The sequence below is a fragment of the Macaca thibetana genome, chromosome 11 (genome assembly GCF_024542745.1).
Source record: "Macaca thibetana thibetana isolate TM-01 chromosome 11, ASM2454274v1, whole genome shotgun sequence".
Classification (NCBI taxonomy): Eukaryota; Metazoa; Chordata; class Mammalia; order Primates; family Cercopithecidae; genus Macaca; species Macaca thibetana.
Genome location: NC_065588.1, coordinates 85,884,268 through 85,910,033, shown reverse-complemented (window position 1 = coordinate 85,910,033; position 25,766 = coordinate 85,884,268). Strand labels below are relative to the sequence as shown.

Sequence of the window (25,766 nt, the reverse complement as noted above, 5' to 3'; positions counted from 1 at the left end):
CTTGATAAGAATGTTTTTTGCTTACTGTTTGAGTTTATTTTCTTTTCAGGCATTTAACAACTTTCATTTAAAAAATAAATTGGTAAATGTATCAAAGTGATAAGATATAGTATAATCAGTCATCTATTTGTCCTTTTTTGATATTTTAAAGTAATTTGAAAAATTTGGGGTAAATACAAGTTTTGGACACAGAACGTCATTTTACCAAACTGTCATTAGTTCATTTTGAGTAGTCATTAATGATACTAATTTTTTAATTGATTAGAATGATACTGGTAGGATTGATTTATGTTTTTTGAATATAAAATTAGTAAGAACAAGGTAACTACTTTTTTAAGCCTTTATTAGATGTTTATCTAGCTCTAATGTTACCAATTACTGTTCTTTTCACAGAGGTATAGTCTTTATGGATTCTCTGTTAGTGTTTCACAAAACTGAACATGGTTTCTTTACTGCAAAACTTCATTCTTCTCATCTTTAATATGTAAATCACAAGTAATTTAGGAAGTGCGCATCTGTTTTTCACATATTTTTTCAAGGAACCAATTTTTTTGCAGTATCTTGCATATTAGTCATCACAGAAAACACTTTGTAAAATAGCTTCATATAGTTTTTAACCCATTCCACATTAAGTGCTGAGAACTAATTATAAGGTATTTTGGCTTAAATGCCCTGTGAAACTACTGTGAAAACTGTTGGTTTTTTAGAAATGATTTTTTCTGTTGTACATGAGAGAAAGAAGTGAGACACAGTTTGCTGCTAAGGATGAAAATGCCAAGTCTGCCAGCATATAGAATAGCTAAAAAATGACTCATTCTAGTTTTGATATGTTAACTCTTTTAGAATTAATAATAAAAATATCAAGCAATTACATACCCACAAGCTCTTTATTTTAGCTGATAAAAGCCATTTTTTCCTTGGAACTGATGTAAGAATCTTTTGTTTTCCACTTAATAGGGAGGCTTAATCCTTTAATATACTCTTACACTACTATAAGTACCACTGTACAGATTGTCACTGCTCTTGTAATGTGAGGACATTTTGCAAAAACCGTTGGAGACATATATTCAGTGTTATTTGTTTATGGATGCAGGTGCCTGAACTGACTTACTAGGTTATGTTACGCAGCAATAAAATGATTGAAACCCCAGAAAGCTCTAGCATTGTGTTTAGCTTATTTTAATAGGTCAAATATGCTAAAAAAAAAAAAAATTTAGTATTACATTGGTACTTTATACATTGTATTTATAGAAAGCTGGGAGTTTTAGTTCTAATTTTAAAACAATTTGTAATCATTTTAATGTAATGAGGTGATTGGTTTTATATGCAGCTTAACTTTTTTTTTTTTTTAATGTAGAAAATGATGAAAGATAATAACTTAGTAAGGCATCTGGATGCTTGTGAAACCATGGGAAATGCTACAGCTATTTGTTCAGATAAAACAGGAACTTTGACAATGAACAGAATGACAGTTGTTCAAGCTTACATAAATGAAAAACATTATAAAAAGGTTCCTGAGCCAGAAGCTATTCCACCAAATATTTTGTCCTATCTTGTAACAGGAATTTCTGTGAATTGTGCTTATACATCAAAAATATTGGTAAGGTTTTTGAAATAATTTATGTATATAAAAATTAATTTTTAAATCTATAATGATGGGACTATATGTAAGTCTTCAGACCCACCATTACTGTATGTAAAGTAAACTGAACTGTGTTAAGTTTTTAAAAGGCATATATTTATTTATATAATGGTTTTTAAATTTGTGTTATGAGTGAGGTCTGCTGATCAACATAAACATTGTTTACTTACGTTTTTCTCCTCCTATATTTTGAATTTCCTGTGTTCAGAAACTCTCCACCCTTATAAGCAGAACATGTATTTAATTTTAAATTCTTGTTAAACTCATTTTTGAGAAAGATCAAGCTGTCTTACCATAGTAGGTCAGCTCTCAACTTAGAGAAAATTTTGAAGCCTGATTTCAACTTAAAATAACATGTTTTATATATGCTTGCCATGTGCTCTGTTTGGTTTCTCAGTAGTTCCTACCTAAAAGGTGGTGCTTAGACCTTTGTAGAACTAATGCAGTAAAGTAATTCTAGACATGTGCCACCATATAAAACAAAATTTTCAACTTTACAAGTTTTAGAAATCTTATTTGTAACAGAAAGCATACAATGTTATGTTTGACTTAATCTCTTCTAGTGATTTATGGATGAAAATCATTAACAAAAACAATATTGCATGCTGTTCATTAGGGAAAACATACATGAATTGGATGATTGCATTGGAAAGTTATGGGATCTTGGTTCTAGATCTGACTTTGCCTTTTACTAGCTGAAAGTCTGAGCTATCTTCTTTAATTACTGAGTAAAGATGATCACGTCGGCCCTTAATCCCATTGTGATGATTATGTAAGGTGGTATTTCTGAAGGCACTGTGAAGGAAATAAAGCTTCTCACTGCATTTAAGAGAACAATATTTTAATGCATGTACTTTTAATCCATAAAAATTGGTAAAGTAGATTTAATTTTGAATGATTTAGTACTAAAGTTAAGTGAAAACAGGAAAAGGGAATTAAAATTAAGTTCCACTCTGTATTAGGAACCAACTATAAACTTTATACATCTTATATCATTTAATTTTGGGGTCATAAGTGCTCCTGTTTTACAGACGCTGAAGCCAAGGACCACAGCAGTTGGGCAATTGTCAAATTTCATGTAGCTAGTAACTGGCAGGACTGAGATTAGAATCCATGTCATTCTCACCCCAGGCTCCTTTCTACCTTACTTTTCTGTGTCCTCCTTTAAAATGTTGATATTAGACAGTTGTTCTGTAATTTTATTTTAGAATGTCGCATTCTGTTTTACATTATAAATTAAATGTTCATAGAGAAACAAGATGATACTAGCTACTAAACCTTTTTCTCTTACAGCCCCCAGAGAAAGAGGGTGGATTACCTCGTCACGTTGGTAATAAAACTGAATGTGCCTTGTTGGGACTTCTTTTGGATTTAAAACGGGATTATCAGGATGTTAGAAATGAAATACCAGAAGAAGCACTGTACAAAGTCTACACCTTCAATTCTGTTAGGAAATCCATGAGTACTGTTCTGAAAAATTCAGATGGAAGTTACCGAATATTCAGCAAGGGCGCATCTGAGATAATTCTGAAAAAGTAAGAGTAAAATGCTTAGATGAATAAATTGCTGACTATAGTTGCTTTATGGAATATCTACTGTATTGTTGTTGTTGTTGTCTTCTTTTTGTGAACATCAGGCATTTGATAGGACTTCAGAGCTTTTTAGCATATTTTATGGTATCCATATATTTGCCCCTGCTATTCTGCCATTTTCACACTCTAGCTTCTCTTATTTCTTAGTATTTTACTATAGGGAAAATAAACCCATTACATTCAGTCTGGTATGTTTAATGATGTATAGTTTGATGTTTATTTTTAGAAGTTGATTTACTTGTTATTTAATATGTAGAATCTTGAAAAAACCTCCTGGGAAGAAAATTAAGTTTATGTCTCTTTTTTGTTTGTTTGTTTAAGATGGAGGTTCCCTGTATCACCCAGGCTGGAATGCAGTGGTGCCATTTCAGCTCACTTCATCCTCTGCCCCTGGGTTCAAGGGATTCTCCTGCCTCAGCCTCCCAAGTAACTGGGATTACAGGCACCTCCCACCACACCTGGCTAAGTTTTGTATTTTTAGTAGAGTCAGGGTTTCACCATGTTGGCCAGGCTGGTCTTGAACTCCTGACCTCAAGTAATCTGCCTGTGTTGGCCTCCCAAAGTGCTGGGATTACAGACGTGAGTCACTGCACCTGGCCTCAAGTTTAGATCTTCAGCGCTCATTGTGGTTACTGGATTCTGAATGTGATACGAGAATTATGGAGTAATTTTTAGAATAGCAAAGCATAAAAGCTGGATCTTGAAAATTCCCCATTTATATCAAAATGAGATTTATCATATTTATGCGGCTGCAGTGTCATATTTAAATACTCCTGTCATTTTGAATACTAATTTTTCTTTCTTGCTGTCCTTTTACAGACCAGTAGCTTTAATTTTGCTGTAACATGCTCACATATATTTCTCCTGATGTTTATTTGATATTAAAGGTGGTAAAATTATTTTGGTTTCTTTAATTCCATTAAAGAAGTAGAGAACTGGTTTTAAAAAAAATACTGGTGTAGAGCAATTTGGGAAAATTGGAACTCATTTGAAATTATAGTATTTAAAATATTAAAGTAAATATTTAAAATATACTTTTAATTTGCTTACATGTGGATTATAAGCCAGTATTATCTTAATGAACACTTTACAATTAGTTTAAGAGACAAATATATAAATAAATAACTGAAGGCAGCATATAATAAATTGGTACAAAGCTTTTGGGTGAGAGATCATACTGTAGGGATGGGGCATTTAAGATAGGTTTTGGTATGAAATGAGAACTTTGAGGTTAGGGAAACCACAGCAGGTCGTATTTGGGAGGGGAATATCTGGTTGTATAGTTCAGGTGAATAGTGATGGGCTTTTGTGGCACACAGGCCATATAGAGCTTTCTTCTTGCCCCAGTACACTCAGTTACCTGATTTCATTGTAAAAGGTTAGAAATTTGTTTCATCCCTGGCTTGTGGGTAGTAGATAGATGGTTTAGAAGAGAATTTTTTTCCATCAAAACTGATCATGCATTGACTCTTCCTCTGCAACTAACTAGCTTTGGGATATGGGGCACATTCTTCCCTTACTTCCGTTTTCCTCGTCTGAGAGAGGGGTTGATGACCACCAACTCTGTGGCACTTAAATGAAATAATGCATACCAGCTGTCTAGCATGAAGCCTGATGGACAGTAAACACAGCAAGTGTTCCCACAGTAATATTTGCATTTTGATGTGGAGACTTTTTAAATATTGGGCTGAGCAATTAAAATTAAATAAGCCAGATAATACAAATGAAGTATTTTTTTCTTTAAGTAGTAGAATCATCAAAGCTGTGATTAAAGATAATTCTTGCATTAGGGAACAAGGTGGGTTAGAGGAAAAAAAAAAAATCAGCTACAGACAGATATCAGTTAAAAGGCTATTGCTATTACAGTAGCTGTAGCTTTGTAGCTTGAAGTAAGAACCAGAAGGAAGTAGTAGCAGGAGAAATAAAAAGGAGTGGACACATTGAGGAGGCTGTTCAGAGGGGAAATGTATAGGACTTAGGAGCTAATAGTAGAGAGATGATCAGGAAAAATAAATATTAAAGTGAAATTTTAGACTTACATCAAAATGATTAGGGTAATGTTGATGCACATTACATGGGCAGTGAAGAGGCAGCTTCCAGGCTTTCATCCCTTAAGGTTTAGGTAGTGATAAAACATTTGGGTAGAATTTTTCAGCAGTGATGGAAAGCTTTGAAAAACAAAATGGAAGATGCGGATTTGGGAATTACCTCCCTAGAAGCAGGAGGAGATGGCATCATCAAGGGAGAGGAGTATAGAGAGGCGTTATGAAAAACAGACTTTAGGTATATAGTGTGATTTTTATTCATTATATAATGAAAGAAAAGGTAGTAGTGTCACTGAAAATAATAATTATTTTAGCATTAACTCTCATTCTGATAGAATGCTTATTTTAACAATAAGTTATTTTTTTTCTTTCATGGTTAAAACAATATAGGTGATGAAACAACATCTCAGGTAAGGGGTTGACTACACTTGGCTTTTTACCTTAAAAGAAGAACACATTTGTGATTTTGGTGTTATTTAAAACTAATGTCTGATTCTGTACCAAAATGGTGAAGTATATATAGTTTATTCTCCTTTGCCACCCAGGGATTCTTTGAAAGCACTGCATTTCCAAAAGAGAAGGTTTAGAGAAGTTCTAGAGTAACTGCTAAATGGAGAACTATCAAATGAGAACCATACATATTAGTTCTGTTTTGTAAAGGGGAGGGTGAAAAGTGAATTTAAGTCTATAAAAATGAATTATATGTAATTCTCTAAATTCCAGATATCAGATCCCATGATTTCTAGGCCTGCCAGTTCACTTAAATGGCATTAACCATTATTTTTTTTAAATTATTGATGTTTGGATTCAACATTTCCTTTTAGGTGTTTCAAAATCTTGAGTGCTAATGGTGAGGCAAAAGTGTTCAGACCAAGGGACCGTGATGATATTGTAAAAACTGTGATTGAACCGATGGCATCAGAAGGCTTGAGAACCATATGTCTTGCATTCAGAGATTTTCCAGCAGGAGAACCAGAACCAGAGTGGGATAATGAAAATGATATTGTCACCGGCCTTACATGCATTGCTGTTGTGGGGATTGAAGATCCTGTGAGACCTGAGGTGGTGAAACATTCTGTGTTCTGCATGTGCAGAATCTCCTAACTATAGAGGACCTAGGCCTTAATTGTAACCAGTTTTCTAGTAAAATTCTTGGTGTTTGTGATTTTTTTTTTTTCCTGTGTGAACCCAAGATAAGTGAAATAATAGTACCTACAGTGCCATATGCTAGCTTTTTAAGTGAAATAATAGTACCTACGGTGCCATATGCTAGCTTTTGTGGTTTTTAAAGACAGCCTGTCTTTGGGATCCTATGTGTTCATAGCACCATAACCTAGCACAGTGCCTTAAAGTGGGTAGAATTTTCAGTTATTATTTATCTTAAATAATAGGTGCCATTAAGTTATTTGTTTTCAGTCTCTAGACTAGCATTGTCTAGTAGAGCTTTCTGTGATAATAGAAATGTTCTGTATATTGTTCAATACAGTAGCCACTCACCATGTGTGACTACTGACGTCTAGTTTTCAGTGGGTAGTGCAACTGAAAGACAGGATTTTAAAATTTTATTTAATTCAAATTAAAATATCTTGCTAGTAGTTGTCATATTGGATGGCGTGCAGCTCTAGACTGATTTCACTCTTTAATTTTTTTTTTTTTTTTTTGCTATTTGGTTTTTCATGTTTTTTAAGTTTGTTGAACAACTACTGTGTGCCAGGCACTATCCTAAGGTACTTGAGACTTAAGAGTTTTGAGATCTGATCCCTGGCCTCAAAGAAGTTACTGTCTTATGTGGAACGAACCAAACACATGATTATTGCAACCCAGTATATTAGTACCTTGCTGGGTATATACAGAGCATGTTATATGAGCAGGGAACACGAGTTCCCAACTTACCCTAATAGCATCTTTTTATTGAGTTCTCACTGTGTGCCATATACTTAAGCCACATGCTTTACATGTAATTTTTTTAAATGTCTAACTTTGTGAGGTATGCATACTATTACTCTTATTTGGCAGATTTTTAAAAATCGAGAATGTATAGAGTGTTAGTACACCTAGTGTGTTAAAATACCAGCTTTGTCTAAAACACAGGTGCTTAAAAGACTACTGTGCTGTATTAACCACTGGAGGGGTCAGGTAAGACTTCCTAGAGGTTAATTACCTGATCTGATTCTTAAGGAGGAAGTATTATCTAAACCAAGAAAGAGAGTGAGCAGTTAAGTATGTCTTGAGCAAAGAAGCAACATAAATAACAGCACTAGCAGAAAACCACTGTTGTTCAGTGACTTTATCAGCTAATTGATTCAAAACCTAATATGTAGCACTCTTCTAGGAACTGGAAATACTGCAGTGACCAGAATAGTCTTGAGATGTATATTCTAGAGGAAGAAGACAGCTAAGTAGGTAGAATGATAGATACATGGACACCGTGTCAAGTGAAAATGAATTTTGGGAGGAATAAGACTTGGTGCCTGTTCTCATAGGCCTTATATTCTGGGTGGCAGGATGGCATATCGGGGGGATGATATTAAATAAGACAATTACTAGTGCAAAAGGGCTATATATATAAGATATGCACAGTGTAATGAAATAAAGTAATGGAGGGAGACTGCATTAGGAATTTCTGAGGATATAGCATTTGAGATGCAATCTGATGGTTCACAGTGGGTCTGCCATGTAAATAGCTGCAAGAAGAGCATTCCAAGCAAAATGAGAAATGCAAGTGAAAGTGAGAAAAGTATTTAGCTATTTTAAAGGTGGAAAGGAGGCCAGCGTGGCTGTAAGTGTAAAGAAGAAAGGGGAGACGAGATGATCTCTGGCCTTACTGGGCTGTGAGGGCTCTGAATTTTCTGAAATTCAGGCTGGGAAGTGATATGATTTATGTTGTTAAAATACTATTTTGGTTACTGTGTAAGACAGGGATTAGAGATGAAGAAGAGTAGAAGCAGGGAAGTTAATGAGAGTATTGCAGTGATCCCAGGCAAGAGATGATTATGGCTTGGCCTACAGTTGTGGCATAGGAGATGGAAAGAAAGGAACGATTTCAAAGTGAGTGGAGATAGAACCAGTAGGAAGTAATATATTGGGTTTGGATATTCCATTTTTGACATTGTTGAGGTGTCTGAGACATCCAAATGTATGTCAAGCATTTGGACCTCAGAGTCTGAAAGTGGGCTAGTCTGAAGAAATCACTGATGAAACTAAAGATCTTTTAGAGAAAGTGTGTAGCTAGGGAAGAAGGCTTTTACGACTAAGAGGTTGCCACAATTAGAAGTCTTATAAAGGAGATGGAACCAGTCTCTAACTTGTAAAACTTGGTGGCTGGTAGAGGGTTACCAATGTAATAAGAGAATCAGAAACAGCAGCCTGTTGAAAGATCAAGATAAATTTGGTTTGGGGTTTTGTAATTTCAAATGCTTATAAAATAGCCAGGTGGGTAATATTTGCCATTTGGTCACAGGAGAATCATTCAGAGGTTGTTTTTTTGTTTTGTCTTGTTTTTGTTTTTTTTAAGGAAGAGGTCTTCCTATGTTGCCCAGGCTGTAGTACAGTGGCTTTTCACAGGCAGGAGATCATGGTGCACTGCAGTCTCAAACTCCTGGCCTCAAGCAGCCTCCCACCTCAGCCTCCTGGATAGCTGTAATTACAGGCACGCACCACTGTGCCTGGCTTTTCAAAGTTCTATACATTGACTTATGGTTTAAACTTTAACATTAAATCAGAATATCTGCAACTTTCATTCTTTGGAAGACAAATCAGTCTATTATCATGCTCTTGGCATTGCAGTTGATGGAGAGTTTTATCTTTTTAAAGCATGTAAATGGCACTTGTTTCTCAGTATCACAAAATGAGATGGGTATTTATATACTAAATTGAGACGATGTCATATGAAACAGCTTTCTCTGAGTTTCTCTATTTTGTACAGTGCAGTTCTGGTGGAGGGATTCTTGAATAATTAGATGTCTAGAACAAATCCAGTTTTTGTTGCATATGTATAAGTACTTGGCCTTGCTTTAGTTTCTTAAATGTAAAAGTAGAGATAGTTTGTGAGTTTTAAGCTGGAAGCATCTGATGATTAGTAGGCAGTTAATAAATGTTAGTGTGCCTTTCTTACGTATTATTTGCCACATAGTTTTAACCTGAGACCAATTTCTCCCTTTTACTCATTGTTTCCCTGTCCAGATGATCCTGGGATACTACCTAATCAAGGACTGCTTAGATATAAAAATTTAAGATAGATTTTATCTCAAATGAGATAACAGGAGATACATACATGTATAAAACAAGTGTTTTTAGTGTCAAATATATATATATATATATATATTTTTTTTTTTTTTGAAAAAATAATTTCAGCAGGCCCTGTCCTTTTGCTCATCACTCTGGCACTAGGACCTAAGCACAGTGCCTGGCATTCAGTAAATATTAGTTTGAGTAAATGCATGTGATGTCGCCCTCCAATTATTTGAATCACTAAGAGTTGATTGGGTAGAGGAAAATAACTTTTATGATGTAAATCTTAAAACTTATAGATAAATATGTATTTAAATTGCAATTAATTACATTGCATACATGTTTTAAAACATGGTACCCTGGGCCAGGCATGGTGACTCACACTTATAATCCCATTACTTTGGGAGACTGATGCAGACGGATCGCCTGAGCTCAGGAGTTCACCTGGGCAACATGGTGAAACCCCATCTCTACTAAAAATACAAAAAATTAGCTGTGCATGGTGGCATGCACCTGTGGTCCCAACTACTCAGGAGGCTGAGGTGGGAGGATCACTTGAGCCTGGGAGGTAGAGGTTGCAGTGAATCAGCATTGTACCACTGCACTTTATCCTGGGTGACGGAGTGAGACCCATCTTGGGGGGAAAAAAAAAAGGTACCTTGTCTGGAATGTGCACCCCTTAGAAAATGTCCCCTTGCTATTATCCCAAAGATATTTAATTCAGCAGTTCAGTAAATCCTAAACTCCAGTCACATGCCTGGTGCTTATTTGTTAAATAAACAAAAGGCATATTAGGTATTGATGATGCAAAGATAAGGTAAAGGTCCTGCCTTCAAGAAGCTCATTGAAGATTCAGGTAAACAATAACTATAGTATGACTTGATGACCTGTAATAGAGGTATGTATAAGATGAAGGTGCAGATTTGTCTATGTAGACCAAGAAAGCTCCAGATAAGTTAGATTTACACTGGATTTAGGATAGACTTCACAAACAGGTAGACTGCAGTCCAAAGTTAGCCTTCAGTCAGGTTATCTTTGTTGGGGGAGGGGAGGTTAGAAACATTAAGTATGAAGAGATTATGCACAAATCTGTGTTTCTTCCTTTTGCAATTACAGGTTCTGTTAACATTGGGCTCTCATTCCATCGTGGCAGAAATAGGCTGGAGCTAAATAGCTCTTTCATTAGGCATTTGTCTTGGGGGTTTGTCATTTTCAACATATTTTCTTCATGTATGTTACCTCCATCATCCTGTAGGCATTTTAATTTGCAACCCCTGCTCCAGTAGGATCCGCGTGGATTTTCTGCTTATAGAAAAGCAGGAAAAGATTTTCTAGGTGAAAGGAACTGTAGTAGTACAGGCACAAACAGTGATTCTGTTACACTGAGAACTTTGTGATTTGTGATAACAGCTGAGGAATCATTGTGTATTTTAAGAAAGGGAGTATTTCTGTTTAAAAAAATAAACTCTACCATCAAGTATATCGTATGTTTTAAAGGGGGAACAAACTTTAATTGGCAGGGTACCAATTAAAAAGCCATTGAAGTAGGTTGGGCAGCAAGCAACAGAGACATGATGCAGGGCAAATTTGAGGTAGAATCCACGGGACTTACTGGCTTCTAAGGATATAGGATAAGAGAACTGAAAGAAGAAGTACAGGTGACTCTTAGGTTTCTGCTAGATAGGTAAAGGAAACATGGTTTTGCTTTTAGACACGTGAATCGATACCCACTTTTCAGGTGGAACTATGACTCCTCTTACAGCGAGGTAGGAGCAGGATGTGGATTCTAAAGTCATTAGAATATGATGGAATTAGATGGAAATTGAAGGTATGGGAGTAGGTAAGGTAATACTTAAAAGATACAGATTGTGAGCCACCCTTAGCCCTAAACAAAAGAATACCAACATTTTACTCGGGTGTAATCTGGGTAGTAAAACCAGAAAGGTAGAAAACCAACCAGAAAAGAATTGCCTAATGGTTGCCAGGGGGAAAGCGTGCTTTTAAAAGCCTTCTGTAAATAAATCCTGCAAACAAATTAGTAGATGACAACTGAAAACGAAGCCTGAGCTAAGTCTGGCAGTGGAATTGGAAAGAGGTTATTGAAAATAGTGCAAGAAATATTGAGTATTGGAAATGAAATCAATCATGAAGTCATTGTATCATTGTCATCATTTGGGGGACTATAAAATAATGCAGTTGTGTGCAGTGAAATGTTTTTCCCTCTAAAAATACCAATTTAACTTTGTAATTTTTTTTTATGTAAACCAGGTGCCAGATGCAATTAAAAAGTGTCAGAGGGCTGGAATTACTGTGCGAATGGTCACTGGTGATAATATTAATACTGCTCGGGCCATTGCTACCAAATGTGGTATTTTACATCCTGGGGAAGATTTTCTGTGCCTAGAAGGTAAAGATTTTAACAGAAGAATACGAAATGAAAAAGGAGAGGTAAAGATTTATTTATTTATTTTTTGGTTGACAGATGTTTAATATATTAGGAATTTAATTCAACAAACACATATTGAATACGCACTATGTTAGGCACCATGCATGAAATAAATGCAGTCTATACCTTAGGAAGCAAAATACTAGTGTTCTAAGGGATAAAAGAGAGAAGTAATAAATTGGTCCTAAAGGAAGTAAACATTTCTTGCTATGAATGCTATATGAAAGTAGTGGCGATGAATCTAGGCCAATTTCAGAAGTACAGTATGTATAAGGGAGTAATGGGAGATGCGTTGGAAAGGCTGATACGGAGCATATTTTAGGGGACCCCAAACTCTCTGAACTTCTTATGCTCAATTAAGGAAGTTCTATTTTCATAGGCGGGGGGGGGGGGGTTTAAATTTGGTCTTATAATGATAAAAAACAGTGGCTTTTAAACCTGAGTATGCATCAGAGTCACCTAGCAAAATTATTAAAACACAGACTGCTGGGCCTGCCCCACAGTATTCGCTAAGGTAGATCTGGGTCCATGCCCAAGAATTCATGTTTCTAACAAGTTCCCAGGAGTTTCTGATGGTGTTGTTCTGTGGACCACACACTTTGAGAGCTACTGATAAATATGCCAGATAGCTCATTAGGATTTAAGAAACTATGTTTGGGCATATTTTAACTTTGATAAAACATTTATAGATTGAGCAAGAGAGGATAGACAAGATTTGGCCAAAGCTTCGAGTACTTGCAAGATCATCTCCTACTGATAAGCATACACTGGTTAAAGGTAAGTAGATTTTTCAATTATTTCAGAATTTCTTAATACAGAAATGTGTTCTGCTTCCTAAAATAGTAATAGGTACTAAATATTCGATTGAGTAAAGGATATCATGTTTTAATAAAATCTAAATACATTTCCTTTGATATCTTAGGTAAATTGTGTTCCTAAGTGATTATCTGAAGTGTTTAAGACAGGATATTGCTCTGAATATGCCTTTAGTTTCTGAAGTAGGTTCTCACCCAACATCTAAGCGATTTCCATTTCTATGTTTGTTTAATTATTTATTTTTAACCTTGAGTCTATAAAACCGAATAGTCAGGATATTCTTCAGAATCATCTTATTAAAGAGTAATGTTTTTATAACACAAATATTTACTTGTATTTAAGGTATAATTGACAGCACTGTCTCAGACCAACGCCAGGTTGTAGCCGTAACTGGTGATGGTACAAATGATGGCCCAGCACTAAAGAAAGCAGATGTTGGATTTGCAATGGTAAGAATTTACTCATTTAAATATCCAAACGTAATTTACGGACTGGTTTGTTTGTTTGTTTGTTGACTGAATTACTATGGATTTTAAACACTGTCCCTCAAGATTAGTTTGAGGGATAATTAATAAGCCTAAATTGGTTTATAAGTCTAATTAGTTTATGCATTAGCTTTATGTGATGTCATGAAATCTGACTAGATTGTTTCTTTTGAACAATTTAATAATATTATATGTTGACTTTGTATTCTGTTAATTTTTTAATGTCTGCCATCTTACCTGAACCTTTAACAACCCTTTTACGCAGGACACAGGCTTAGAACAGTTGTATTTAAATTAAAAATATAATTGAGACTTTTCCATTCATCTACTCAATTACTCTTCAGTTATTTAAAAAGTAATTGAATACCATCATTTTATATATAATCTTTTTTGACTGAAAAAAGCCTACCTACTTGTTTTTCCCCAGAGTCCTCAATTTAAGTATTTTATTTTCTTTGAGTTTCATTTTATTTTTGGAAAATACTGGTTCATAATCACAATTCTCAAATCCAGAACTATCAGGAAACTGAAATTTTTAACCTAAATTTTGCAGCAGACTCATTTGATTGCAAAATTTGTTCTGAACTGATGTGAGGCTGTTATTTGTCCTACTTAGTGTGAATATTCATAGCCATTGTAGAGATTTTAATGTGGTTTTTATGGGGTGCTAAGCTCTTTTGGGAAAATTGAGATACAAGGTTATGTGTCTCATTATCTTTCCAAACTATGAGAGACTGAATTCTGAATCACAATCTGGCCCTAAGGTTTTCAGATGAGAGATTGTTTTTGTGTACAAATGTTTATTTGCATAATTTGTCCCCCTGATATTTTGCTGCTAAAATAGAAATTTAGAAGATCTACCATGGTGGCAGCCTTTCAACAGGAGTGAGAGAGATGGGGAAAGGAAATTATGGGTAAATTTTCCTCAATCAAAAGCAGTGAATCCAAAGATCCCCCACCCTACCCCATCCCAAATTTAAATAGTTGGCAGCTGCATTGGTAGGAGCTTCTGAAGACATGTGAAGCATAGCTGAAGAGGTCTATGGAATAATTAAGTGCTCTTACTTTTGCTTTAGGCAAACAGGCTCGTTCCCTTTAGGAACATAGGATCACTCACTGCTGCTCTTGAGCATTTAGCAGGATTTTTATTGCTATTTACATTCTGACAGCTGACCAGAAAGGCATTTATGTAAAATGAATTTTAAAATAAAGCTTTCTTCCCAAAACTTGAATGTAAGGACTATGGGCTTTAAGTAAATACAGGTAAATGTAATCAAACAAAAACACAATACACTGGCTGGTTGGTTAGTGTTTTTTAAGCTCTTTACGGTTTTAGGCCCAGTTTTACCACTTTTTTTTTTTTTTTTTAATGATAACGTGAAAAGTCTGAATTTAGTTCAAAAACAGACTGGCCATGATGGCTCATGCCTGTAATCCCAACACTTTGGGAGGCTGAGGCGGTCAGGAGTTCAAGAACAGCCTGGCCAACATGGCAAAACTCCATCTCTACTAAAAAAAAAAAAAAAAATTCACTGGGTGTGGTGGTCATGCCTGTAATCCCAGATGCTTAAAAGGCTGAGGCATGAGAATCGCTTGAACCCAGGAGGCACAGGCTGCCGTGAGCCAAGATGACACCACTGCACTCCAGCCTAGGTGACAGAGCAAAGCTCTGTCTCAAATAAATAAATTTAGTTCAAAAACATAGAGAAACTATAAGTGCTTGGTAGCTTGGACTTGAAACTACTCTTGTTTAAGCTTGAATTTACTTTGGTTTTGCATTTGTTCAGTTAAAACTTAAAGATAAACGTCTTGTCTTAGAGTTTTTTTTAGTTACAAGAAATCGCTGTTGATAATTTCTTTCTAAATGTATCTCTTATTTTTCAGGCAGGTATAGCATTTTGGGGCATACGTTCTTGATTTGTTGATCTGTAGATAAAGTGTATGTTCTGCTTGTCCATTTGGCCCTTTTTATCCATGGATTATGCATCTGCAGAATCAACCAACTGTAGATAGAAAATATTCAGAACAAAAATATGGATGGTTGCGTCTGTAGTGAACATGTACAGACTTTTTCTTATATTCCCTAAATAATACAGTATAACAATTACCTGCATAGCAAGTTTTGGTCAAAGGAGAGAATCCTTGTCACATATTATTCTTGCCAAAAATTAGTTAACCGGCCGGGCGCGGTGGCTCACGCCTGTAATCCCAGCACTTTGGGAGGCCGAGGCGGGCGGATCACAAGGTCAGGAGATCGAGACCACGGTGAAACCCCGTCTCTACTAAAAATACAAAAAATTAGCCGGGCGCGGTGGCGGGCGCCTGTAGTCCCAGCTACTCAGGAGGCTGAGGCAGGAGAATGGCGTAAACCCGGGAGGCGGAGCTTGCAGTGAGCCGAGATCGCGCCACTGCACTCCAGCCTGGGCGACAGAGCGAGACTCCGTCTCAAAAAAAAAAAAAAAAAAAAAAAAAAATTAGTTAACCGTGTATTGCTATCATCAAGGACTGAATGTCATGGTGTAATCCGATAATCAAATACATCTATGGTAGTAAAACCTAAAGTAATTAAAATACTTTTATTTTAAACTTTATTTGGGTTAATGCGGGACTCCAAATATTAAGAGACTGTTAAGTATTCCAGTCCAGAAACATTAGAAGTGAAGAGTTGCTGTTTCCTAAAAATTCACAGCACATGGAAATAATCACAGGATAGTGACAAGTTTTTCAGGAAGAAGTCCTTGACTCTGCCTGTTAAGACTGGAAAAGGTTTTCTGGAAGAGATGCCAGTTTAGCTGAGGGAAGGAGAGGAACCAAGAGGCCCTCATTCATCAGCGAATTATGTACAAGTTGTTCAGTCTAACTAGAAGAGGTTGTGGTACTGTAATGAGATACGAAGCTAGAAGAATTCACAGGGTGCCACATTAAAAAGGCCTTGAATGCCAAGATAAGGATTTTTTTCTCTTATCCTGTAGATGAACATTTGACAAGCCTACTTCTGATGAAGTAAGTTTAGAGACATACTATGCGATATCATATAACTCCTAGAAGCTCATTTTTTAAAAGCACTTTAACCTTTTGTGATTGAAAGTTTTCCAGACTTGTTTCATCATAGAACTAGATTTTATCTGAATGCTAATTAACACCATAGAGTTACTTTTAGAAATTTTAAGGATTTTGAGCACGGGAATGGTGAGATTTGCATTTGTATAATATAGGTATGATGAGAATCAAGAAATCCCATTGAGTTTAAGTGTGTTAAATATGTGGGACATTGGCCAGGTGTGGTGGCTCATGCCTGTAATCCCAGCACTTTGGGAGGCCAAGGCGGGTGGATCTCTTGAGGTCGGAAGTTTGAGACTAGTCTGGCCAACATGGTAAAACCCTGTCTCTACTAAAAATACAAAATAGTGGGTGTGGTGGTGTGCGCCTGTAATCTCAGCTACTTGGGAGACTGAGGCGAGAGAGTGGCATGAACCCGGAAGGCGGAGCTTGCAGTGAGCCGAGATGGCGCCACTGCACTCCAGCCTGGACAACAGAGTGAGACTCTGTCTCAAAAAAAAAAAAAAATTAGTGGGACATTAAAAGTAAAATACTCACAATGGGAGCTGGAGACTAAGATTCTAAAATAAGATTGTTTCTTCATTGAGTATTTTGAGAAAGGTTTCATCTGAACTTCTTGTTTATCAAAACAATGTATGCATAGCATTTAAAAGGTCAGGTAGTTCTGTAAGACTTAATACCAAGTCCCCTACCACATACCAAATTTTTGGCTCCTGAAGGAAAACAGTTTTAGCTGCTTCTGTTCCTTAGTTATGTACCTTTATATCTCTAAATCACATGATTCTGGTGCTTTTTGATTGTTTTAATATAAGGCTTTAACTACTGACTTTCATTAATGAAGATGAGGACTTTGTGCTTTTACAGGCACATAGACCACATTCACCCCGTATACCTTCATGCTTACTACCTATCCCATCATCTGCCAGCAGAGTTATATCATAATTTAGGTTCGATCAACATTCAGTCCTTACTGTGACTGTAAATGCTGTTTCAACCTGATCTATGTGGTCTACTGTAATTACTTTTCCTTCCTTACACAGCTTTTTATGTTCCCTATAATTTGTTGTCTTTTTTACTTTCTTTTAATTTTTATTTGGTTTGTTTGAATTGTTTTGGCTTAGTTTTTCTATGTACTTAACTCTAATTCATCCCCAAATTATCTGTTCCATATATCGGAGACCTTTAGCATTCTTACCAGTTTTAGTTTCTAAGGGATAACGTCTCTTAACATCTTTCAACGTGCTTTAATCTACACTTGCTGTTTGCTGGCCTTGCTGCACAGCTGTCTTCTTGGTCTCCATACCTGAGGATTTTCTTTATCTCTCATTTGTGTTGGATCATGTACTTCACGAATTCAGTTGCATCATCATCTTTGGTTTACTCCCTTATCTGGTGGAGTCATCTCCTCCAGCTGCTTCTTGAGAAAAGGTTTGTCTTAGTCCATTTTGTATTGTGATAACAGAGTATCTAAGACTTAGTATTTCATGAACAATAAAAGTGTCTTTGACTTGAGGTTCTGGAGGTGAGTAAATCCAAGAACCAGGGTGCCAGCATCTGGTGAGGGCCTTCATGCTGCATCATGTCATGGGAGAAGGGCAAGAGAACATTGCAGGTGAGCACTAAAGCAAGAGGGGGTCAAACTCACCTTTATAATGAATTCACTCTTGATAATGAAACCACTCCCAAGATAATGGCATTAATCCATACATGAAGTCAGAGCCTTCATCATGATATCACCTCTGAGTTTCCATGTCTGCACTTTGCTGATTGAAGATTACATTTCCAACACATGAATTTGGGGAATACTTTCAGCCCGTAGCAGGGTTCATGAGGTTTAGCTTTTTGATAATTTTTTAGCGAATCCTACTCCCTTCTAATTACTGCCTTATCTCTCTGCAAAGATAACCAGTATCCTGAAGATTATTCCTTTTGCCTGTTTTTGAACTTCGTACAGAAGAATCATACATTATGTGTTGAGTTCATCTTCTTTATTCAGCATTATGTTTGTGAGATCATTTATGTTAATATAGTTGTTCACTCATTTTATTAATCTACAATTTATTAATTGCCCCATTCTCTTGTTGATAACATTGTTACTAGTTTGAAGGTTCTAAATGCGTCTTCAGTAGACTTTCAAAAGATCTTCCTTTTTTTATTGCTACCTTCACCTCTACTTCCAGTGCCATGTAAATCTACCAAGTCCGAAGCTGTGCAGGAGGGTTCTGTGATCGGGGGGAAAGGGGGCTACTTCTACTTTCTCTACCCGTGGATTACGATTCAGCTTTCTTGTGTCTGCTGAGTTACTTAGCATTTGGCTGTCTGCTTTCAGTGTTTTTTGGTTTTTTTTTTTTTGGTAGAATCTCCTTTTCCTCTAACTTTGTCTTCATAGAGTTAGTTTGCTTTTTATTAATATATACCTTTTTGTGTGGCTTTTGGAAGGAACTTGGGTAATGTCTTTGTTCATTCCTCCATTTTTAGCCCAACTTGAACCTTATTTTTAATACTTCATTCTTTGTTTGATTTCTGCTAAACCAGAATGTCTTTCCTAGTAATATCTTAGAATAACTCTGTTACCTTCTTTTAATGTAAATTTAAGTCAATATTTATTAGGTATATTTCTCAACTTTTGTTTATTAATTGTGTATTTTTTGACTATTTGAAAGTTAAAACATTTAGTCTAATTCACAAAATTTTTTTAACAGGGTATTGCTGGAACTGATGTAGCTAAAGAAGCGTCCGATATTATTCTCACAGATGACAACTTTACAAGCATTGTTAAAGCAGTTATGTGGGGACGAAATGTGTATGACAGCATCTCAAAATTCCTTCAGTTCCAACTTACTGTTAATGTAGTAGCAGTGATTGTTGCTTTTACGGGCGCCTGTATTACTCAAGTAGGTGATTTGTCTATTAAAACTTGTTTCCTTTAAATAAAAGTACATAAAATGCCTTTTTAAAAATACATTAAGCTGAAGCTTAATGTTTTAGGTTAGTTAATATAAAAATATAATCCTGTTCTGTTTCTCAAGTTTTTAAACCCTAAAGGCTTCCTGAGAGTTGCTGAGTCCCTGAGTAGTTGTGAATGTCTATTAGGAAACATATCTTTTCTAGGACTCACCGCTTAAGGCTGTGCAGATGCTGTGGGTAAACCTCATAATGGATACGCTCGCTTCCCTGGCTCTGGCAACGGAACCACCCACTGAGTCTCTCTTGCTTCGGAAACCTTATGGTAGAAATAAGCCTCTCATCTCACGTACAATGATGAAGAATATTTTGGGTCATGCATTCTATCAACTTGTAGTAGTCTTTACACTCTTATTTGCTGGTAAGAATTCAGTGTCTAATAAATAAAGCTTCAGTTAACTGTTTCTTTTCCAAGCTAATCATCCAAGATGTTATAATGTTATAAATTTTCAAGAGCCTAAGTTCTATTCCTGACTTCCCGTTTATCTTTAATTTCTTCTTCTGTATCAGTGAGTGCTGAGTAAATTTGGGGAGACAATAAGATAGATAGTAGGGGGAGAATAAAGGTCCTGATGTCTTATCCTGGCTCTCCACTGATTTAGATATGTGATCCTGAGATCGTCACCATAGTTTTGGGAACTTCTGTTTCCTTGTCTATAAAATAAGAGAGTTGTACTAGATAATCCCAGGTTTCTTCCAGCTCCTTCCATGCTGCCATTTCAGATAAAATAAAAAGTCTAGCTAAGTTTTACTTCGTATTCTTCCTTGAAATCTTACTTGGTATGATAATTACAAAATAGTCATTTTTCGTTCTTTCAGGAGAAAAGTTTTTTGACATTGATAGTGGAAGAAATGCTCCTTTGCATGCACCTCCTTCAGAACATTATACTATTGTTTTTAATACCTTTGTGCTGATGCAACTTTTCAACGAAATAAATGCCCGGAAAATTCATGGTGAAAGAAATGTATTTGAAGGAATCTTTAACAATGCCATCTTCTGCACAATTGTTTTAGGAACTTTTGTGGTACAGGTGGGTAATTGGAAAAGATAGTTTCAAATTTGCCTGTTATATGGGAGACATTAGGTAAACAGCTTGTTCTAGCAATCACTTGTGTGGAACATGTGTGGAACTATTGCCTTGGTGACATCTATAGGATCTGGTGATTTAAGGTATATGTTAAAGAATATGAGAACTGAATCTCTTGTTCTTAGAAGTAAATGCCACAACCAACTAGGCAAACGGTTTTATTTCTTCCAACTATAAAGTGAAAGATACTATTTCTTAGGAAACAAAGTCAGCCAATCACATTAATTGTTTCCCCAGCATTTTAGTATTCTTTTTACATCCCACATTATACCAAAAAAAGATCAAGTTTAAATTTAAAAATAATTAAGATCACTTGTGCAAATAAATATTGAACTCTTTTCATGCTCATTATTTTCTTGATTTATAAAAGAAAATTACTTCAGTTTTATATCTCTACTAAAATCCAGACCTGATTGTCAAATCAGTTATTATCTAATTGGGCTACTAACAAAGCAGTTAGAAATCTATCTGTAGAACTGTACAGATTAACTTAAAAAATAGTGGAACCGAGAAGTAAAAATCACTTGAATTTGAATGAAGTAGAGCTAAAAAGAAAGGAATTGTAACTTTGAAGTTTTAAAATATTAACTTCCAAAATTATTTTTGATTTTAATATTTGAGAACTACTTAACTGCCATATCAGAGAGAGCCCTTTCAGACTCACAGGAGGATGAATATTGTTATTTGATTCGTTTTTAAAAAGTATTTATTTTTTGATTAAGATGGGGTCTTGCTGTGTTGCCTAGGCTGGTCTTGAACTCCTGGGCTCAAGCGATCCTCTCACCTCAGTCTCCAAAAGTGTTAGAATTACAGGTATGAGTTGTCACACCCAACCCCAGTTAATTCTTAATATTTCCATGCACACTATTTTAGGCTTTTTAGATAACAAGCAAAGCATAAGCACTGTATTATGAATTTATGTTCATCATCAGGCCTCACTCTTTTCATAAAGGAGAGCAAATCTGAGATCACCTCACCTGAATTAGCCCATATTTCATAGAACTTTGCAAGTTGCCTTTCTTCTCTTACAGTCTGTTTATATTTATCTTAATAGGTCTAAATGTTAACTAGAAATAAACAGCTATGTGGAACTTTTTAAATATTGTATATTTTTCCAGTAACATACAGTCTTTTCTACAAAAGAGTACTATATTTTGTGAAAGACATAAATTATTTGAAGAATTGTACTAAATACAGGGGAATGTAGTTGCTTGGGGTTATATTGGAAACATAAAGTTATTCTTCTTCGTCATAAGAATTTTACTTTTTAGTAAGCATAATTTAAACATGAAATACGCAAGCATTAAAAACATTGGGCAAGATTTTACTTTATTTCAGTTGTCTTTTTTTGTAAGAGGGAACCCTTTCCCTGGAGAGGAAAGAGGAAAGGTCTGTTTCAGTTGTCTTATTTTCAGTTGTGACTAATATAATACACTTCATCAGAATAGTGGTTCACCTTATTTTAGAGGACATAAATTTGATATTTTTTAAAGTATATGAATTTTTAAATTTAAGATTTAAGTAAATTTACTCTTGATTATTCCTCCAGATAATAATTGTGCAGTTTGGTGGAAAACCTTTCAGTTGTTCAGAACTTTCGATAGAACAGTGGCTATGGTCAATATTCCTAGGAATGGGAACGTTACTCTGGGGCCAGGTAAAAGTCTCATTAGTTTTTGCTTAAACCTAAAGTGATTTTTTTTTTTTTTTTTTTTAATTTTTAGTGTGTATTTTCTTTAACAGTTTCATTACTTGATTCTAAATCGTTAACATGGTGAGTAAAGAGAGGGAATTCAAAGATAATTTTTTTTAATGGTGTATATAGTTCCAGTATGTCACTTGTTCATTATGATTATGCCTGTACTATAAAATACTGTCCTAACTTTTTATGTGGTTTTTTTTACTTGTTTTTTAGAAAAGTTTTGTAGCAGTTGTTAAAAATGATGTATTTATAACTGGTTAGGATGCTAATATCTGTATCTTTTACTCTATAACCTATTTTTACATTTTCAGAAAAAAATTTTTAACAAAAATGTAGAAAATACATGGCCGGGCGCGGTGGCTCACGCCTGTAATCCCAGCACTTTGGGAGGCCGAGGTGGGCGGATCACCTGAGGTAAGGAGTTCGGTAACAGCCTGGCCAGCATGGTGAAACCCCATCTCTACTAAAAATACAAAAATTAGCCGGGCATGGTGGCAGGTGCCTGTAATCCCAGCTACTCGGGAGGCTGAGGCAGGAGAATCGCTTGAACCCAGGAGGCGGAGGTTGCAGTGAGCTGAGATCGCGCCACTGCACTCCAGCCTAGGGGAGAAGAGCGAGACTTCGTCTCAAAAAAAAAGTAAGGAATACGTATACGTACTTCGTCATTTTGTTCTGTAATTTAATCTAATATGCAGCATAAGAAAAACTGACCTTAGAGAGTGTTTTTATAAAAATAATGTTACCTGGAAAAAGGGGTCACAAAATGATGTTTTAGATTTGAATTGAATAGCTTTAACAGTGTATGTATAAAATAAAGTGCCTGAAATAAGAGATATACCTCATATTTACTATAGGCAGCTTACTTGCAAATGCATGTCATTATTTTTTAAATGTAAGTGATAATGATTTATGCATTTTAAGCCCATTACTATAAAACTAAGTTATAGAAAATCTATACTAACATTTTCATAAATGAAGGTTAATATATTTTATGGCATATAATTTGCATAAGCTAATTTATTGTCATTCTGCAAATCAGTGAAGCCAGACTTTCAGGGTTTCCATAAATTTAGCTCAATCTTTACATCTTTTTATCTCTTCTTTTTCTTAATTATGTTTCTAGGTTCGGAGGTTTCTTATCCATTTTGAATACCTCATTAATAGAGATCATCTTTTAAGTAGGACCCATACTAAGTGTACCATGGTAGAACAAGCACTGCCTTTGGTGGTCAGGAGACCTAGGTTCCTAGTCACTCCATGAACAAGTCACTTTATGTGCCTTGAAGCCTATTTCACCTTGGTGAAATGAAGTGGGTGTACTAGAAGTTCTCCAAGCAGAATTCTATAGCTGACTACATGCTTGTTTCTCCCTGACAAACTCAACTGCTGCCTTAAAGAATGGATGTTAACACATAAGCTAATACATGTGTATTGGTGTTTCTTGTATCCTTTGTGTTTTCTGGGGCATCTGTTTTTGTTTGGTATCATCAATCAATACTAATCTAATTTTAAACTGTTGCGTTTTTAAAAAATACTTAATCAACAAAACTATTTTCAGTGTAACCTTGATGATTTTTTAAAATTTTTGTACATTTTTACCCATTGAACTCTGACAGCATTAATGAAATGTAAACATGTTTTGCATCTAGTAAAACCAGCTGCCATTTTCATTGTATTCAAAATAAATAGAACTTTAAGTAAATACATATATCAGACCATGGTTTTAAAATGTACTGTCTTGAATGTCCTGATGAAAATGTGAAAAATGTAATCAGGTTAATTTCCATTTAGGAAAACTTTTTACCCTTCAAACTCAAATCTTTTGTGTAGCTAAGAGAAGAATGTGTTTTGCTCTGGGAGAGAAAGACTAATCAACAGGATCCCATTACTTCGTTGGTAAAGATAGTCGAATACTCTGACTATTTTTAGTACCTTTAGTATTACAGTTGATCAGCTTACCTTTACTTGATATGATTTATTTCTAAGTTCATTCCCCTGTGTTGTAGCTTATTTCAACAATTCCAACTAGCCGTTTAAAATTCCTCAAAGAAGCTGGTCATGGAACACAAAAGGAAGAAATACCTGAGGAGGAATTAGCGGAGGATGTTGAAGAGATTGATCACGCTGAAAGGGAGTTGCGGCGTGGCCAAATCTTGTGGTTTAGAGGTCTGAACAGAATCCAAACACAGGTATGGGCCTGGTAGAGAGGTAGGAGAGATGATGGGAGCCAGGGCTTTTTGACCTGGGGAGGAGATTCGAGTGTACTTCTTAAACTTCCTCTCTAGCCTTCCCAACCCACAAATTGTATTCTCTTGAAAAGTAATCCTGGTGCCTGGAATGAGTGAGACTTTTAACTGATTATGAAAGAATGTGTCTATATGCCCCTAAGCTCCTTTTTTCCTAGCTCCCCCACCCCCCACTTCATCTCAAAATGCTATTCTTGCCTATAAGCTTTGTTAAAAGTGCCTTTTTCTTTTTATATGTTGATAGATGGAATGGTCCTTTCTCTTGTTCTCTCTCTCTCTTGCTGAGCAAGCTGTCACAATCTCTGATTCCTTGCAGATGGATGTAGTGAATGCTTTCCAGAGTGGAAGTTCCATTCAGGGGGCTCTAAGGCGGCAACCCTCCATCGCCAGCCAGCATCATGATGTAACAAATATTTCTACCCCTACACATGTAGTGTTTTCCTCTTCTACTGCTTCTACTACTGTGGGGTGTGAGTGTGTGTTCCTAAGTGCATGAAATTAACATTTCCTACTTCACACACCTAACGTTTCTCATTTTCTCCTTAATGTTTGAATTCATTGTTCAGGCTTTTTCATAAAGCTTTCTTTTCGTAAAGTGGATTGAGACCTCAAAGTGTTGTCATTGTTGTTTTATTTCTTAGAGGGCTAGACAACAGGTGGAACAATTGCAACCAAAGATTAGATGCAATCTGTGAGCTTGTCTCTGTGCTAACTGATAGTTAATATGGGGAATAAAATTGTAGCTTAGAACTTGTGAAACTACTATAAATTTTTGAGTATATGCCTTTAAACATGTTTATACTGCATGGTTCCTAAAAGCATGTGATTTGAAACTCATCTAACAGAACCAGGAAATTGCATTTTCAAAGCTAAGAATAAACTTAGCATTTTGACTTTTGTCCAATTTGGAAAGTAAGTTAGTAGCCTGAAGACGAGTTTTCAGTCTGTATAGCCAGTTGCTTGCCTTCTTAACCTGAACTTTGTCTTTGATTTGTTGTTGTTGTTGTTGTTGTTTGGCTGTGGGGTGGTTTCGGGGGAAATCACTGTAAATTTTAAAACTTCCTGTGGTATTTATGGTTTAGGGTGTTTTTTTTTCCATTTGTATAGTCAATTTAGTTAAAAATTGCATCATAGATAAGAAATGTTCTGTTAAGTTTCAGTAGAAGTAGGAAAGTATACTATTGATTAATTGTTGAACCAACAAATGTTGTAATTTTCAATAATTGACTAACATTTTCTTTTAGGTTTTTAGTAAATAGCAAACTTTGTAAAGGCCTTATAAGCTATAAATATTACTGAGAATTCATGGTGCATTCTCGAATATGGAGGCATTAAAGATGTAAACCCAACCTCATCTCAAAAATTTACAGCGATACCTAAGGTTAGCCTTGAAGTAGACAGAGACCTATCTTCTCCCTTTGGTCTCCAGCCAGCAAAGGACTAGAGGAAC

The 25,766-nt window shown here is 35.6% G+C and overlaps 1 protein-coding gene across 6 annotated transcripts in view; it reads left to right on the top strand.

Annotated features, from left to right (window-relative positions):
* The window catches only part of ATP2B1 (ATPase plasma membrane Ca2+ transporting 1), a 119,370-nt gene that overhangs the window by 83,755 nt on the left and 9,849 nt on the right, over positions 1 to 25,766 (top strand). For 2 of the 6 annotated variants that reach the window (XM_050748570.1, XM_050748568.1), the window contains exons 10-21: positions 1,358 to 1,600; positions 2,936 to 3,177; positions 6,104 to 6,341; positions 11,778 to 11,957; positions 12,645 to 12,732; positions 13,114 to 13,220; positions 19,019 to 19,210; positions 19,428 to 19,641; positions 20,100 to 20,311; positions 21,918 to 22,025; positions 24,077 to 24,259; positions 24,633 to 24,719. In XM_050748570.1, coding sequence (XP_050604527.1) covers positions 1,358 to 1,600; positions 2,936 to 3,177; positions 6,104 to 6,341; positions 11,778 to 11,957; positions 12,645 to 12,732; positions 13,114 to 13,220; positions 19,019 to 19,210; positions 19,428 to 19,641; positions 20,100 to 20,311; positions 21,918 to 22,025; positions 24,077 to 24,259; positions 24,633 to 24,719 — 2,094 coding nt within the window. Of the gene's footprint in view, positions 1 to 1,357; positions 1,601 to 2,935; positions 3,178 to 6,103; positions 6,342 to 11,777; positions 11,958 to 12,644; positions 12,733 to 13,113; positions 13,221 to 19,018; positions 19,211 to 19,427; positions 19,642 to 20,099; positions 20,312 to 21,917; positions 22,026 to 24,076; positions 24,260 to 24,632; positions 24,785 to 25,766 lie in introns of all 6 variants that reach the window. The other 4 variants (XM_050748574.1, XM_050748573.1, XM_050748572.1 and 1 more) reach the window with 2 other exon arrangements.